Source organism: Bipolaris maydis, assembly GCF_028858645.1.
Source record: "Bipolaris maydis strain C4 unplaced genomic scaffold PSV08scaffold_14, whole genome shotgun sequence".
NCBI classification, from domain to species: Eukaryota; Fungi; Ascomycota; class Dothideomycetes; order Pleosporales; family Pleosporaceae; genus Bipolaris; species Bipolaris maydis.
The window spans coordinates 241,001-254,484 of record NW_027093870.1 but is presented as its reverse complement, the minus strand read 5'-3'; the positions used below and the strand labels follow the sequence as shown (position 1 = coordinate 254,484).

Sequence of the window (13,484 nt, the reverse complement as noted above, 5' to 3'; positions counted from 1 at the left end):
CGGGACGGGAGCGCGTCTCAAAGCGGAAGCACCAGAGAGTATCCGACGCAGCTAGGGATTGCGTTGAGAGATAGGGCAGGCAAATGGCAGCGCGACTCGTTCACCGACTTGTGGGCAGCGTGTGCTGCAATGCCATGGCCAAAATGCCAAAACGGCCACCAAAAGGATCTGCGCTGTGCGCCCTGCAGCTGAGCCTCATGCGGTATCGCTGGGCAGCACATCATCCCCGCCGCTGCTCCAGTCGTGCTGCACCTGGCCTGCATGCTCGTGCACATGCGCCGGCACCGCGTCCATATCCATCTCCACCCTACCCATTGTTCGATCGGCAAAGACAGCGGCGCCGACACCGCCCCTCCGGCCATGTCGCCGCAGCTCTAGACGACTCCAATTCTCTGGCGCTACCACGTCAATTGCCACCGGGACTGCTTAGTCGGTACAAGCCGAGACGGGCCCATCTCAGGGGGGCCTTGCAAGCGCCCATCCTGCCCATCCCTCGAAGCCCCAAATCCCACTCTTGGCGGATTCGAGAAAGAAAGCAAAAACAAAATACCTGCACGGTGAGCCTGCGTACCCAGCCCCAGATAAGCTGCCATGGTGATCCATTCCCCACGCTGCCAGCCGACACTGATACTGGCCCGCCGTGGGGATCCACTCTTGCAACACCATGCCACGTCCTGGTATACACAACACCTCTTCGCACACTTGGCCCCATATATCTACGTGCATGCGGATAGCACGTACATGTGTTGAGGACGGCTACCGGAGGATGAAGAAGCAACATGGAACACTCCTGCTCGACAGTGCTCCCCCTCTGCTTCACCGCATCCTCCCTCCCCTGGCCCCGGCCATGCCAACAGCGGAACTGAGCCGGAAAATAGACCTCGAACATGGCAGAAGCTCGCAATCGTCTCGGCATATTGTTTGCAGCCCGCCGTCTGGACTGCCGCCTGCCCCGTGTCCAGCATCACGCGTGACATTGGGGTTCGCGGAAAGCACAGGGCCTCTTGTTACCAAGCAATAACCATCCCACGCATCCACCCCCCTCCAACACTCGTCTTCACGATGCCCGTTTGAGACTGTGTGCAATTACCCCCAGACGGCCCAATAGCCTTTGCGGACTTCCCCACGGCTTCCAATACTCGCTACTGACGCGTCCCCCCATTCCCCCCGTATCCGACTGCGTCCGTGTCACGACTCCTTTTTCTTTTCCTCCACCCAAGCTCCAAAAACACCTTGTCCATTATTCACATCTCTTGGCTGACCATGCCTCGTGACTGCATCCCACCCCGGCATTCGCTGCATGTCCCGCCGCCCCGGGTCGTGGTCATTCCCTCGACTCGTCTCGCTGAACACGCTGCGACTGCGACATGCCTGCCCTTCAACACGCCCAATCGGCTTTTTGCCCGCCCTCCAGCCTTATTTCGTTGAGCACGTTGACGATATGATACCACCAACACATGGCCCAGTACGCACCATGGCCTTCCACAAGCCCATGTGCATTGTCTGGATACGTATGCACTCGTCGGAGTTATTACATACTAGATTGTCCACTATCCCACGGCATAATTGTCCAGCCTACTTGGACACCTCGGTGCATTGTCACCGCCTGCTTTCGGAATCCGAGACTTACGTTGTGCTATCGCACCGACAACAGTCACCTGCTCACTGTGAGCATTTCCTTGCAGAGACATCCGAGATTACCGTCAATCAGTATCAAACGCGGACAAATACATTTACAGAAACTAATTCCCGACAATGTTGGAAAGAAACATGTGGCGACAACAGCCCTTGCGTAGCGTGCCGAGAGATGAGTGACTGTTCTCGTCACCGTACCGACTACATACTCACACCATTGTCTCCGCAAACAAACATGACACTGACACCTTGCACTGCCAGTTTCACATCCATCTGCAACACCCTTCCCCGCCACCTCGAGTAAGAATTCCGCGAAAAAAACCCTATAACCCTCTTGTTTTGCCCGGGCCCCATCTGGAAATGGCGAACACTTTGCCCCACCGCTTTGCCGCCGCCCCCCCCATATATATATCTTAGCCTTTTCTCACCGGGGCCAAGATTTTTAGTAAGTAACAATGGGGTCACTTGTAGGGCTGATCTCCACCTTGGTACGTGCAGGTACGAGGCGTCCTGGGGGGGGCAAACCTTTAGCGCATCTTTTGCGTGAGATGCAATAAGGCTTGATTTCTCGGGACCCACTGGTGCGGTCTAGGGATTTTGTAGGCTAAATGGGTGTTTGGAGGTGATGATAGTGGAGTTGTTCATTTGACGTACCCGTTTTTGATGTGCTGGATGGTGAGATTTGCGGTTTGCGGGTAAAGAGATCTCACTCCATTCGTATGTTGCCACCATGGTGGAGTTTGCTCTTTCCCCCATCGGTGCCAACGTTGATGGTCTCTGTGGTCAGGATCTCTGGGGCCGGCAGATCTCACTGGCAAATATCGCCATACATACTTGACACAGACTTGGCAGGCCTGTTACCTCTCTAGTCTTGAAACTATTTTACAAGAAGCCATACTGAGCGAGCAAATAGCAGGTCGTCACCACAATTCCACAGTGTGAGAAAACCTTCAGATGAGAGTAGTTGAATAGCTCTGCCCCAGTGTCTCGAACTGCTGTGCTGATGATTCATCGAGTTGAATCATACTTCACAACTGTGCACCCGAGTTGATTCACTTACCACTCATACCCAGCACTCCAAACCCTTCAACCCCTTTGAACACTATCTAGCAATTCCACATCACATACAAACCTACCACTGAATCACTCCCCTATCTCCCTACCTCCCTACCTCCCCGTCACCCAATAACTCCATCGAAAGCCATCAACCCAGGAACCTTCCCAAGATCCAACAAACCTACGTCAAAAATAGAAACTTCGCAACCCCTTGGCCCATGCAACACACACCCGGCACACATCTCGCTTGCGCCAAAAAAAGCCACCGGCCTAGACCGAGGCCGCGAACCACACAGCCCCCAATAAGCCGTCGTCGCTATCTGGCGGGACGGTCCTCTTTGCATCTGCATCCGCCCCCCCTTTTTATGGTTCGCGCAGGGCTATACTCCAATAGCTTGTTTGCTTGTGTATGTCCTGAATAATGTGTGCGTGAGAAGCTGAGATGTGGAAGGGGTAGTGTGGCGAAGGGGGGGGGGGGGGGGGGGGTGATTGGTTGGTTGGTTGGTTGGTCGTGGGAGGAAGGAACGTTAGAGACAAGACATCAACATACATCGATACATATCTAACATAATCCCCCCCCCCCAAAAAAAAACCCCCAAAAAAAAACAACCGTCCTCTCTCGAATGGAGGGTACTTTGGAATTGCAATAACCACTTTATAGGGTTTGTTTTAAATCTTCATTTTGCCCACTTAGTACTTAGTTATCCTCAGTGTCATTCCACTCAACTTCACTCATCTCAGCCTTACTCATCTACCAAAACTCGACTAAACTCCCAGCACAAACACAAATCTAAAATTCACCCTTTAGCCTCAGACTCACCATACTCTTCGTTCCACCTGCCTTAACATGCATTGCTACAAGCCCCTACAAAAAAAAATAAGCTCAAGACTAAATCAGACGCCAGTGGCAAAAGACGGGGACCCGCAAATCGAGAAGAAAAAAAAACCCTTCTCACAAGCTTTCATGCATGGAATTTTTCCCCCCCTTGCACTTTTGCCCACCTACCCACATTCGCACAAAAGCCAAGGACTAAATTACGCAATTGTGCATACAGCCTTACCCTTTACCCTGCTGATCCCCAAGTGGTCTTGCCGTTGAGTCCCCGTTCGCAAGGGTATGGGTGTAAGCAAGGGAAGGCATGAGATTGTAATGTAACTAGTTGTATGACATAAAAGTGGAGACGAGAGGGGGGGTGGGGAAGGCGTAAATTCGGATTTACTAGAGTATGTGCCATTTGGAATCCATACGGGTATGATGTTAACCCCCCCAAGGGTATTACGCACAAATATCTCTCTGTTAAACAAACACATGTTATACTCATGTAGTGGGTTTGCCCAATACGCTTACTGAAAATGCCCGTTCAAGAGAGCGCAAAAGAAGAAGAAGAAGAAGAAGAAGAAGAAGAGAGGTTACCCATGCCATGATGTTACAGTTCAAAACATCCGTTCCCTCATTACGATATCTTGGAAAGAAAGAAAACAAAAAAGACTGTGCCATTGCCCAATTCCCAGTTTCTATGCAAAACAACAACAACATCATCATAAAACCCTAACAACAACTCCCCCAACCCTGCTGTTTTCCCTTCTTACTTGCGTCATTAAGATTGACACCGCCTCTATTCGCACCTCCACCCCCAGGTCCCTTGACCCCACTCCTCCGATCATTCAAATCGTACTTGCCCGCCTCAATATTCTGATATATTCTCTCTGCGACCTCGAGAAACGCTCTTTCGACGCCCTCACCGCTCTTGGCGCTCGTCTCCACATACTGCATGACGCCGTTTGCCTTGCACCATTCTTCTGCTTCTTCGCGCGAGACTTGGCGCTTGTTTGCGGCAGCTTCGGAGGCGAGGTCGGATTTGTTGCCGACGAGGACGACGACGATGCCTTCTTCGGCGATTTGACGGAGGTCGTGCAGCCACGAGGTTGCCGAGAGAAACGTGTTTTTGCGCGAGATGTCAAAGACAAGCAATGCGCCTGAGGCGCCGCGGAAGTAGCTGCGTGTGATGCTCTTGTATGTTTCTTGGCCGGCGGTATCCCAGAGCGACAGCTTCATGTGCTTTTGTTCTTGTTTTTGTTTCGCGGGGGAGACGGGGGCTTGTGCTTGGGCCGCAGCCGAGGGGTTGTTGATGTTGAGGGCGTATGAAGCTGGGGGGCCGACGGGGACTATGCGCGAGCCGAATTCTACGCCGATGGTTACGTCGTGGTGTGGTGAGAAGCGGCCTTCGCACAGCCGGACTGTGAGCTACATTCGGTCAGTACTGGGGAAGAGCAAGGCTGTATTGTTGATATCGTCGTCGCATACACTTGATTTACCGCACCCGGAGTCGCCCAAGGATACGATCTTTGCTATGTAATCCCATGGCTGAGCCATGATCGTCTGCAACGCCGTGCGACGGCGGGTATGGGAGCCGGGGCTCGGAGGGCTGGCTTATGTGATGCTTTACACCACGTGCGGGAGAGGCTAGCTACGGTGTGTTTGGAGACGCGAGTTTTGTGCAGGTTCGAACAGTTGACAAGGAGAGAGGCGTGCTAGTGGGTTTGACGGGAGGAAAGTTGAGTTGATGGGGGATACAGGTGAGGTGAGGTCAGGGTTCAAGGATGCGGTCATAGCTCGGCAGCCGCTTGAGTCCAAGGAGACGGCGAACCACGATGTAACTGCATGCAAATGCAAGTAGTGCAGACTTGGACGTCCCAAACAAGTGCTGGTCGTAGCAGTATGCCTGTCGCATCCGTCTTTTGTTTGTTTTTTCGCCGTGGCTGGTACTCTGCATGTCTGCTTGACGTATCAGCCGAAGTATCTCCGGACGGTCCTGTCTGGACTGTGACGGCACCAAGCATACGGCCGCGCCCTCTCAAGGATATTCACATGCGAAATGTACAGCTGTGGGGAACACTCCAGGCAACAGCCAGCCTGAGGAATGTGGGTATAGGTAGCGGGCTGGGTGGGTGGCAGCGTGCAGGCGGGCAGCGGCGCGTGGGTACAAGTGCTGTCCTGTTCACGAGGATGGGATGCCGGCCCCGACAGCTATCGATAACCCGACGCGCACTGGCTTGGCTCTGCGACGATGAGCAACGCCCATCGACAGCAACTCGTCCGATAGCTTCAGCCTCAGTAGCGCCGCATGTGCTAGCGCCCTAGTAATCTATTTCCCACCACCATACTTACACCTACTCTGGACTTGCCATCACCACCACTCCCCGCCGCCCGTCGTCATTCTGAATCACTCGGCCTGGTCGCGTCGGGCTGCATGTCTCTTCGACTGCGTCATCCGCGCCTGCCTCTTGTACTCCGGTACCCTTGCGCTCGTCCGCCTCACCACCGCTGACCTCTCGCCGGACTGCACGCTTGCCCTAGGGCTGCATCCACAGTACATAGGCCCGGGCCGCCACTGCAAAGCCACCCATTTCTGATCCCGTTCCTCGCTCGCTTCGCCCGTCATGTTCTCCGAATGTAAGTAGTCCCGCGCCTTATCAGGCACATGTGACAAGGCCACCGCCTCGTGCCTTGGGTCCTCTGCCTCACTCGCGTGACTGACATGCTTGCTTCACAGATGCATCCAAGTTCCTCTCCCAGTCGCAGTCCCGCCTGTCGCTCGGCCAGCCAGACTCGACCTCGACTCGCAACACCCCCGAAAGGCAACGTCCCTCATCGCGCGCTGCTCAGACCTACCTCCAGCGCCGCAACATGCCCAACCCTTACAACTCGCAGGCCATGAGCCGCTTCGCTTTTGCCTCCCGAACCTCGAATGCGCCCGCTCCCCTGTTCTATTCTGCTACCGATGATTTCCGGGAAGAAGACGACCATGTCGAGCACGACCGGGAAATGGCAGACCACTATGCCCTGCAGCGCTCACGGCGGCAGTTTGGTGCAAGCAACTTGTCAGAATCATCCGAGGTCGAAGAAGACCTTGTTCAACGATCAGATCATACTATAGAAGCAGACAGGGGTGACCACGACGCTCCGGCGTATGGTTTGGGCCGGGGAATCAAGAGCTCGTGGATAGGTGACAAGCCTGCGCGTGGAAGGTCTACAACCGCCAAACAATCACACGACGAAGAGCGAGAATCCAGTGTTCCCCTGTCTGAAACCACCGATCGCAGCAGCAGAGGGAGAGGCAATCTGGTGGATGTAGAGCTCGAATCAACAGATCGAGAAAGCATGGAAGAGCTGGATAGGAATGAGTTATTAGGTCATCAGGACGAACCACCACCTTCATACCAACAGTTCCGAAATATGCCAAAGCAAAAACGCGGGCGCAGTCCGCTGCGGAATACCCTTCCCATACCCCAGGAGACCGACGAGGATACCCTGCTTGAGCACCCACGGCCCATGAGTCCGGATCGCCAAACCGTTCCCGACGACGTACCGGAAAACCCGACGATAGCGCCGCGCCACAACTTCTTCTGGGCTGAGCTCTTCATAATCGTGCAATGTGCCATTCTGGGCACATGGTTCATTTCGTTTCTACAAGAGTCGCCACCGAACAAGAAGAACCCGCTTGGCGACACTATTTACACCGTCTTGCACTCATCATTCCACCTGATTGGTGTCTATACACTCGTCTCAGTCATAGTTGGAGTCTTATGGCTATCACTACTGCGGTCGTTTGCCCGGCCTTTGGTGAGCCTGATGCTACTGGCAGTGCCGGTTATATCCGTGTCCTTTTTCTTCTATCCTTTTGTGTCAAGTTTCAAAGGGTACTGGCATGGCGACAGCATTCAGGACCGGATGATGCGCTGGCTCTCGTTTGGCCCATTATTATTGGCTTGCTCCTGGGTGTATACCATTCTCAAGGCGCGCCATTCACTGGAAAAGGCCACCGGCATGTTGGAATTTTCTAGCGAAATCCTGAGAGCGCAGTTCCCCTTGCTCCTTGTGGGCATTGCAACACTGGCCGCTGTCATTCTCTGGTCCTGGATCTGGATTCTCATGTTCACACGTCTGTTTCTTGGGGGTCACTTTGCAGGCAACAAGTCTCGGTGGATCATCGATGCAAGCACATGGTGGCTTGGTATTGCGTTCTTTTTGGACTACTTTTGGACCTTGGCCGTCATTGCAGGTGTGCAGAGGGCGACTACAGCAGCAACAGTTTCTCAGTGGTACTTCCATCGCAACAGCGTTCCGGCACCTTCTCCTAGGACCGTCGTTCAAGCCTCACTCAGCCACGCGACATATACCATGGCTGGCACGATTTGTCTGTCAACGCTCATCTCTCTTGTAGTTCGCCTGCCGCTCATTGCCCTTCCGAGGAGAATTTCCGGTTTGATCAGCATGTGCGCTTACTCGATAATGCCAACTCCGATTGCTGCCTTGACGAACCCACTCACTCTGACTTTTGCGTCCATTCATGGTGTGCCTTTGAATCAGGCTGCACTGGGTCTTTCGCAAATGAATTTTATTTCTGCGGCATCCCCGACGACGACCCTCGGCCCAAGATCGTACATGGACAATGGCCGACCATCAATACAGTCATACAGGCTCGCCAAACTCCTCCTCCACGCCATTCGCTGGGTCATCACGCTAGCACTCGGCTTTGGTGGCTGGGTCTCGACCGCACACATGCTTCAACTAGGCAACGGCACGGTGCCTTACAAGGGCAGTCTTTATGCTTACGTCGTTGGTCTGATTAGCGCCGCAATTGGGTGGGGTGCTCTAGGCGCTATGGAAGGTGTTCTCGGCGGTATCCTGGATGCAGTGTTGGTGTGCTGGGGCAGTGAGGTTGGAAGAGACGGCCAAGGAGAGGCCAGGTACTGTGTCGATGCAGGCCGCCTGTTTGGCAACGAAGTCATGGGTCGGGGGAGAGCACGATATGAGGTTTGATGTGAATGTGGGACCGCGTCATTGGCAAGGAGTTTTTCAGGTCAATTTGGATGGCCCCAGTCTCGTTTTGGGTATACCTTGGCTTCTTCTGCTTCTTCTTTTCTTTTTATATTTTCTTTTTTCATGAGGCTCGTGTTTGGCATGAAATGTAGCGCTTGTACCGCGTAGCAGTACTCGAGAGAAGCATTGCTCTCTATTATTTTCTGGGTTTAACATATGTAGGCTAGGAGAGAAGGGATAGATGTACAGTTCCAAGTTGTTTGTCGTATCTTCTTTTCGGCGTGGCGTGTAGTGCGAGGACGCCGTGTCCACGCCCAGACAATGCATATATATACAAATACTTATATATAGCCACGTCCAGCCCAACGGATCTAAGCATGTATGGCGCGATGCAACGGCCGCGACAGGTGCCAGGCCGGTCTGCGTCATGGTTCGCTTAGCGAGTAGCGCGCAGTGACGCGTGGGAAAGCGGGACCAAGATCAACACGGCTACTGCAGCCCAAACATGGGCCCAGCGCAGCAACGAGCAACACAATAGCCCTCAGCCTCTATGGAGTGCTCTCCCCGCCGCCATGTCCTCGCGCACTGTTCCGACAATGAAATCCCTGTCTACGGCTGAACGTCGCTCCGTGAATGCCAACCACTCGTCGGCCTCGCGACCCCGCGTCGCCCTTGGAGAAGAACACGACCGCCGCACCACCAGCACAGCACCGCATGCGAAGAAGCACTCGGCCACCATGCGCGCAACTGGCGCCACCACGGGCGAGCGCCGTACCGAAAAGCGCGAGGTGCGAGAGCGAGAGACCGAGGTCAGGCGCATCAAGACGCCGCTGAAGTCCTCGAGCGAGAGCCATCCGAGTACTCGAAGCCGTACAGAGAAACCGGCGCGTGATGTCGAGAGACCGTCTCGGAGTGCCGCCTCGCAAAAGTCGCAACCCGAAGAACCCCAGACGCCATGGGAGCCACAGGCATCGCTGATACCGCATACGACGGCCCCGCTGGCCACACGTATTTCTATGCCTCCCCTCGCGTCCACCGCCCCCGTGTCGTTGCAGCCTACACCGCTCGCGCAGCTCTCAGTCGAGGCCCAAGAGAGGGCGATTCTTGAGGATCTGCTATTTGTCTTTATGGGCTTTGAAGGGCAGTACATTCGCTTTAGCGATGCGTACAACCCACATGAAGAGAAGGAGCGTCTGGTGGGCCCCCAGTTTCGTCTAATGCCCGGCCTTGACCCGAGTCTGCGCGACCTGACCAAGTCCATGTTGAAGACTGCGACCCACTACATTGCTGTCGAAGCATGTGTCGAAGTTCTGAGTAGGGAAGAGTACGGTGCTGTCAACCATGCCTTGTGTGCTGCTGTGCGTCGGTTGCTAAAAGACTATCTCACGCTCGTAGCCCAGCTCGAACACCAGCTCTTGGCCAACGAGTCCTTCACCCTCCACGTGCTAAATCTGCATACGAAACAAACAAGTCACATGTTGTTTCAGCTCTACACGACAGGCATCGAATTGCTGAAGGCAAACGGCATACTGGAGGATGAGAAGGATGAGGATTCAGCAGACGACGATAGCAATGATTTTGAGAACATTCTTGAATCGTTACGAGAAGGGGGCAACGCGACCAAGAAACTCTGCAAAGGTGGAAGTGTACTGGGATTGGTCACTAAACGCCTTGCTTCAATGTCGGGAGATCCAGCAGCGCGTACACTGTTGACTACCCTGCTACGAGAGGCTAGCAGACCGTACATGGCCATGCTGAACGAGTGGTTACATCACGGCGGCATCAAAGACCCACATTCCGAGTTTTTGATCAAGGAGCAGAGGAGCATAAAGCGCGAGCGGTTAGATCAAGATTACACGGATGAATATTGGGAGAAGAGATATACCATACGCGATAACCTTGTTCCACCACAACTCGAAGCAGTAAAGGACAAAGTGCTACTGGCAGGCAAATACCTGAACGTAGTCCGCGAGTGTGGAGGCGTCGACGTTAGCAAGATTGTGCAGGACGCGCCAACTAGTTTCGATGATCCTCGCTTTCTGGACAATGTCAACTCCTCATACGCCTACGCAAACTCGTCGCTTCTCAACCTGCTCCTGACGACACATCAACTACCGGCACGATTACGTTCACTGAAACACTACTTCTTCCTCGACCGATCCGACTTCTTCACCTACTTCCTTGAGATGAGTGAGCTTGAGCTCAAGAAGCCAGCTAAGCACGTTAATGTCGGCAAGCTGCAGTCTCTCTTGGATCTCGCCACACGTCATGCTGGTTCAGTTGCCGTCGAAGACCCATACAAGGAAGATATCAAGGTCCAGATTAACAATACTGGCCTGACGAATTGGCTCATGAAGATTGTCAATGTGCAGGGTCTGGACCAGGAAACTGCTAGTGCTACACTATCGAGTTATACACCAGCAAACTCCGCGCCTATTACAGACGATACCAACATTACAGGATACCAAGCGCTGGTCTTTGATTACGCCATGCCATTCCCGCTGTCACTGGTGGTCAGCAGGGTCACACTCACGCGCTACCAATTACTCTTCCGATACCTCCTGAGTTTAAAGCACCTAGAAACGGACCTGGCCAAGTGCTGGGGAGAGCAGGGCAAGAATGCCGCCTGGAAACATCGTTCAAGGAACCCTCGTATTGAACAGTGGAAACGCCGAGCGTGGACACTTCGTGCACGTATGCTGGTCTTTGTGCAACAACTTACATACTACTGTACATCGGAAGTCATTGAGCCAAACTGGACCTCATTGATGTCGCGGATAAGCGAGGAGAAGAACCAAGACGCAAGGGCCAAGGGCAGGATGACCGAGGACGAAAGCGGCGGACCCCAAGTGAAGCGAACAGTGGACGAACTGATGCAGGATCATGTTGATTTTCTTGCAACCTGTTTGAAAGAATGCATGCTTACTAACAGTAAGCTGCTGCGAGTAAGCGCTGCATGACCCTTAGTGCCTTTCACTCCCCATGCTAACAAAACTCTCCAGATCAACAACAAGATCATGCAAACATGCTCTATGTTCGCCTCCTTCACCTACTCGCTATCCCGCTACCTTGTAACCGGCGACCCGGACCTCGTCGCCCAAATCAACGCCACCTTTGCACCTCCTCCCCAGTCACAACCATCATCCCAAACTTCCAAATCCTCGAAAAACCCCACTCCTGCGGCCCCACTGCTCAATGCTACGCATAGACCCACCACCACGCAGTTTGTGTACGACCCCCAGCGTGTCGACAAGATGTTCGACATGCTAGCCAAGTACGAAGAGAATTTCACAAGGCATCTTAAGATTTTGCTGGATACATTGAATTATCTCGCTGCCACGGAGACGGTCGTGTTTTTGAGTCTTTGTGCACGCCTGACGAGTGCGGGCGAGGGGTTGAGCGGGTTTCAGGTGCCAATGGGTATGGAAGGTATTGCCTAGTCTTTTTTTTCGGCATCTTGAAACAGCGCTTCGTATTTCTTTGTTTTGTTCATTCAACTTTGATGGAGCGGGCAAAGTTGTTTTTTTTGTTTCGCATGTACAAGTTTGTCAAGGCGCTTCAGCGATACCAATGGCTCTCTCTATCTACTTTTCTCTCTCTATGCATGGCTAGAGAGGATACGGCCATATGAGTTTACGACTTTCCTATCCCCACCCCCTTCAATGAAGTAAAATTCTTGGTCTCGATGTCTAGCATACAGGGTATAACTTAGATCGTATTCATTGGTGAAAGGAAGGGGGGGGACGATGGTAAATTGAAGCTTTGATTACACTAGGCCATTTTATTCTGGGCCAGTACTACATACACAAACAGAACGGAATCTAATACATCTTGAACGGACACCCCTTCCCTGCGCTCTCCCCCATTGTCTTCTCCCTGACTACTTTCTCCGTCAACCGCATGAGCCTCTCGCCCAACTCCTCATCCTGCGACATGGCACTCCCCTCCTCCGGAATGGCGGGGGGACAAACATACTGTCCACTCGCCTCCGTCTTGGTCGCCGCAAACATGGTACTTACGGCACCTTCAAACTGCGTCTTCTTGAACGGTGCCAAGCCTACACTGACACCATAACCCGCAAGCGGATACGCCTCGTGGATGTGCTCGACAGACTGCCGTGTCTCGACTACACCGGGATGCGTGGCGTTGACCAGCACGTTTGGATGGGACGACGCGAGGTGTCTAGCTAGGTAGCGGGCATATAAGATATCAGCGAGTTTTGAGCGGCCGTATTGGGCGTTAGGGCCCAGATCCTGGTTTAATTCTTCAAGGGAGGCGAAAGCAGTGTCGCTAGGGGCGCTTTGGTGCGCGTTAGATGCGAGCTGCACTATGCGGACTTTGGTGCCGGTGGCAGCGGTGGATTTGAGGAGAGGGAGCAAGTGCGAGGTTAGGACTACGTGGCCCATGAGGTTGGTGGCCATGTGCAGGTCGACGCCGTTGGAGGCGAGTTGGTAGGTCATTATGCCGCGGCCGGCGTTGTTGATGAGCATGTCTAAACGATCTGTTTTCTTTGTGATTTCAAAGGCAGTGCGGCTCACGGCTGGCCAGTCTGAGAGGTCGCATTGTAGCCATTCTACCCGCGAGGCTTTGTCTTGGCCGAGCTCTTGGGCGATGGCTGAGGTGGCGTCTGAGGCGATATCTTTGCTCATGGAGATGATGAAGAGTTTGGAGATGTTTTTGGAGAGGAGCGTGTGTGTGCAGCCGTAGCCTATGCCTTCGGAGCCGCCGGTTACGACGGCGACTTTGCCGCTTAGGTCGGGGACTTCTTCGAGGGAGAATTGCTGGTCTGTGGGTGCGAGGGAGTGCGCCCCGGAGATTGTTTTGCCGAGGTTTTCGGCGATTGTGTTTTTGATGGCTTGCATGGTGCTGTTTGTTGGGGTTTCCACTGGGCCAGCGAAGCGGTCGGTGTTTGGCTTATTAGATGGAGTAGTTTTGGGCGAAGTTGAAGTGAATCTAGCTACGGATATGC

The 13,484-nt window shown here is 53.6% G+C and overlaps 3 protein-coding genes across 3 annotated transcripts; 1 reads left to right on the top strand and 2 right to left on the bottom strand.

Moving 5' to 3' along the window:
* Nucleotides 1-3,944: 3,944 nt before the first annotated feature.
* Nucleotides 3,945-5,234, bottom strand: PSV08DRAFT_208729 (P-loop containing nucleoside triphosphate hydrolase protein). Its single transcript, XM_014225026.2, has 2 exons — nucleotides 4,997-5,234; nucleotides 3,945-4,936 (listed from the first exon to the last, which is right to left on the bottom strand). The coding sequence occupies exons 1-2, from the start codon at nucleotides 5,063-5,065 to the stop codon at nucleotides 4,241-4,243; spliced, it is 765 nt and encodes a 254-aa protein (XP_014080501.1). The 5' UTR covers nucleotides 5,066-5,234; the 3' UTR covers nucleotides 3,945-4,240.
* Nucleotides 5,235-6,132: 898 nt separating this feature from the next.
* Nucleotides 6,133-12,357, top strand: PSV08DRAFT_411972 (spindle pole body component 97; the record flags this gene model as incomplete). Its single annotated transcript, XM_014225024.2, has 4 exons — nucleotides 6,133-6,145; nucleotides 6,246-8,413; nucleotides 9,061-11,460; nucleotides 11,518-12,357. The coding sequence occupies 4 exons, from the start codon at nucleotides 6,133-6,135 to the stop codon at nucleotides 11,953-11,955; spliced, it is 5,019 nt and encodes a 1,672-aa protein (XP_014080499.2). The 3' UTR covers nucleotides 11,956-12,357.
* PSV08DRAFT_229450 (uncharacterized protein) lies at nucleotides 12,337-13,377 on the bottom strand (the record flags this gene model as incomplete). The annotated part of the gene is made up of 1 exon (XM_014225023.1): nucleotides 12,337-13,377. The coding sequence occupies one exon, from the start codon at nucleotides 13,375-13,377 to the stop codon at nucleotides 12,337-12,339; it is 1,041 nt and encodes a 346-aa protein (XP_014080498.1).
* Between the last annotated feature and the right edge of the window lie 107 nt (nucleotides 13,378-13,484).

What these genes read in the sequence shown, in the direction of transcription:
- PSV08DRAFT_208729 (XM_014225026.2), bottom strand. Translation starts at nt 5,065, where the DNA reads ATGGCTCAGCCATGGGATTACATAGCAAAGATCGTATCCTTGGGCGAC. An exon ending in CCGGGTGCGGTAAATCAAGT is followed by an intron (nt 4,937 to 4,996) that starts GTATGCGACGAC and finishes GACCGAATGTAG; the next exon opens with CTCACAGTCCGGCTGTGCGA.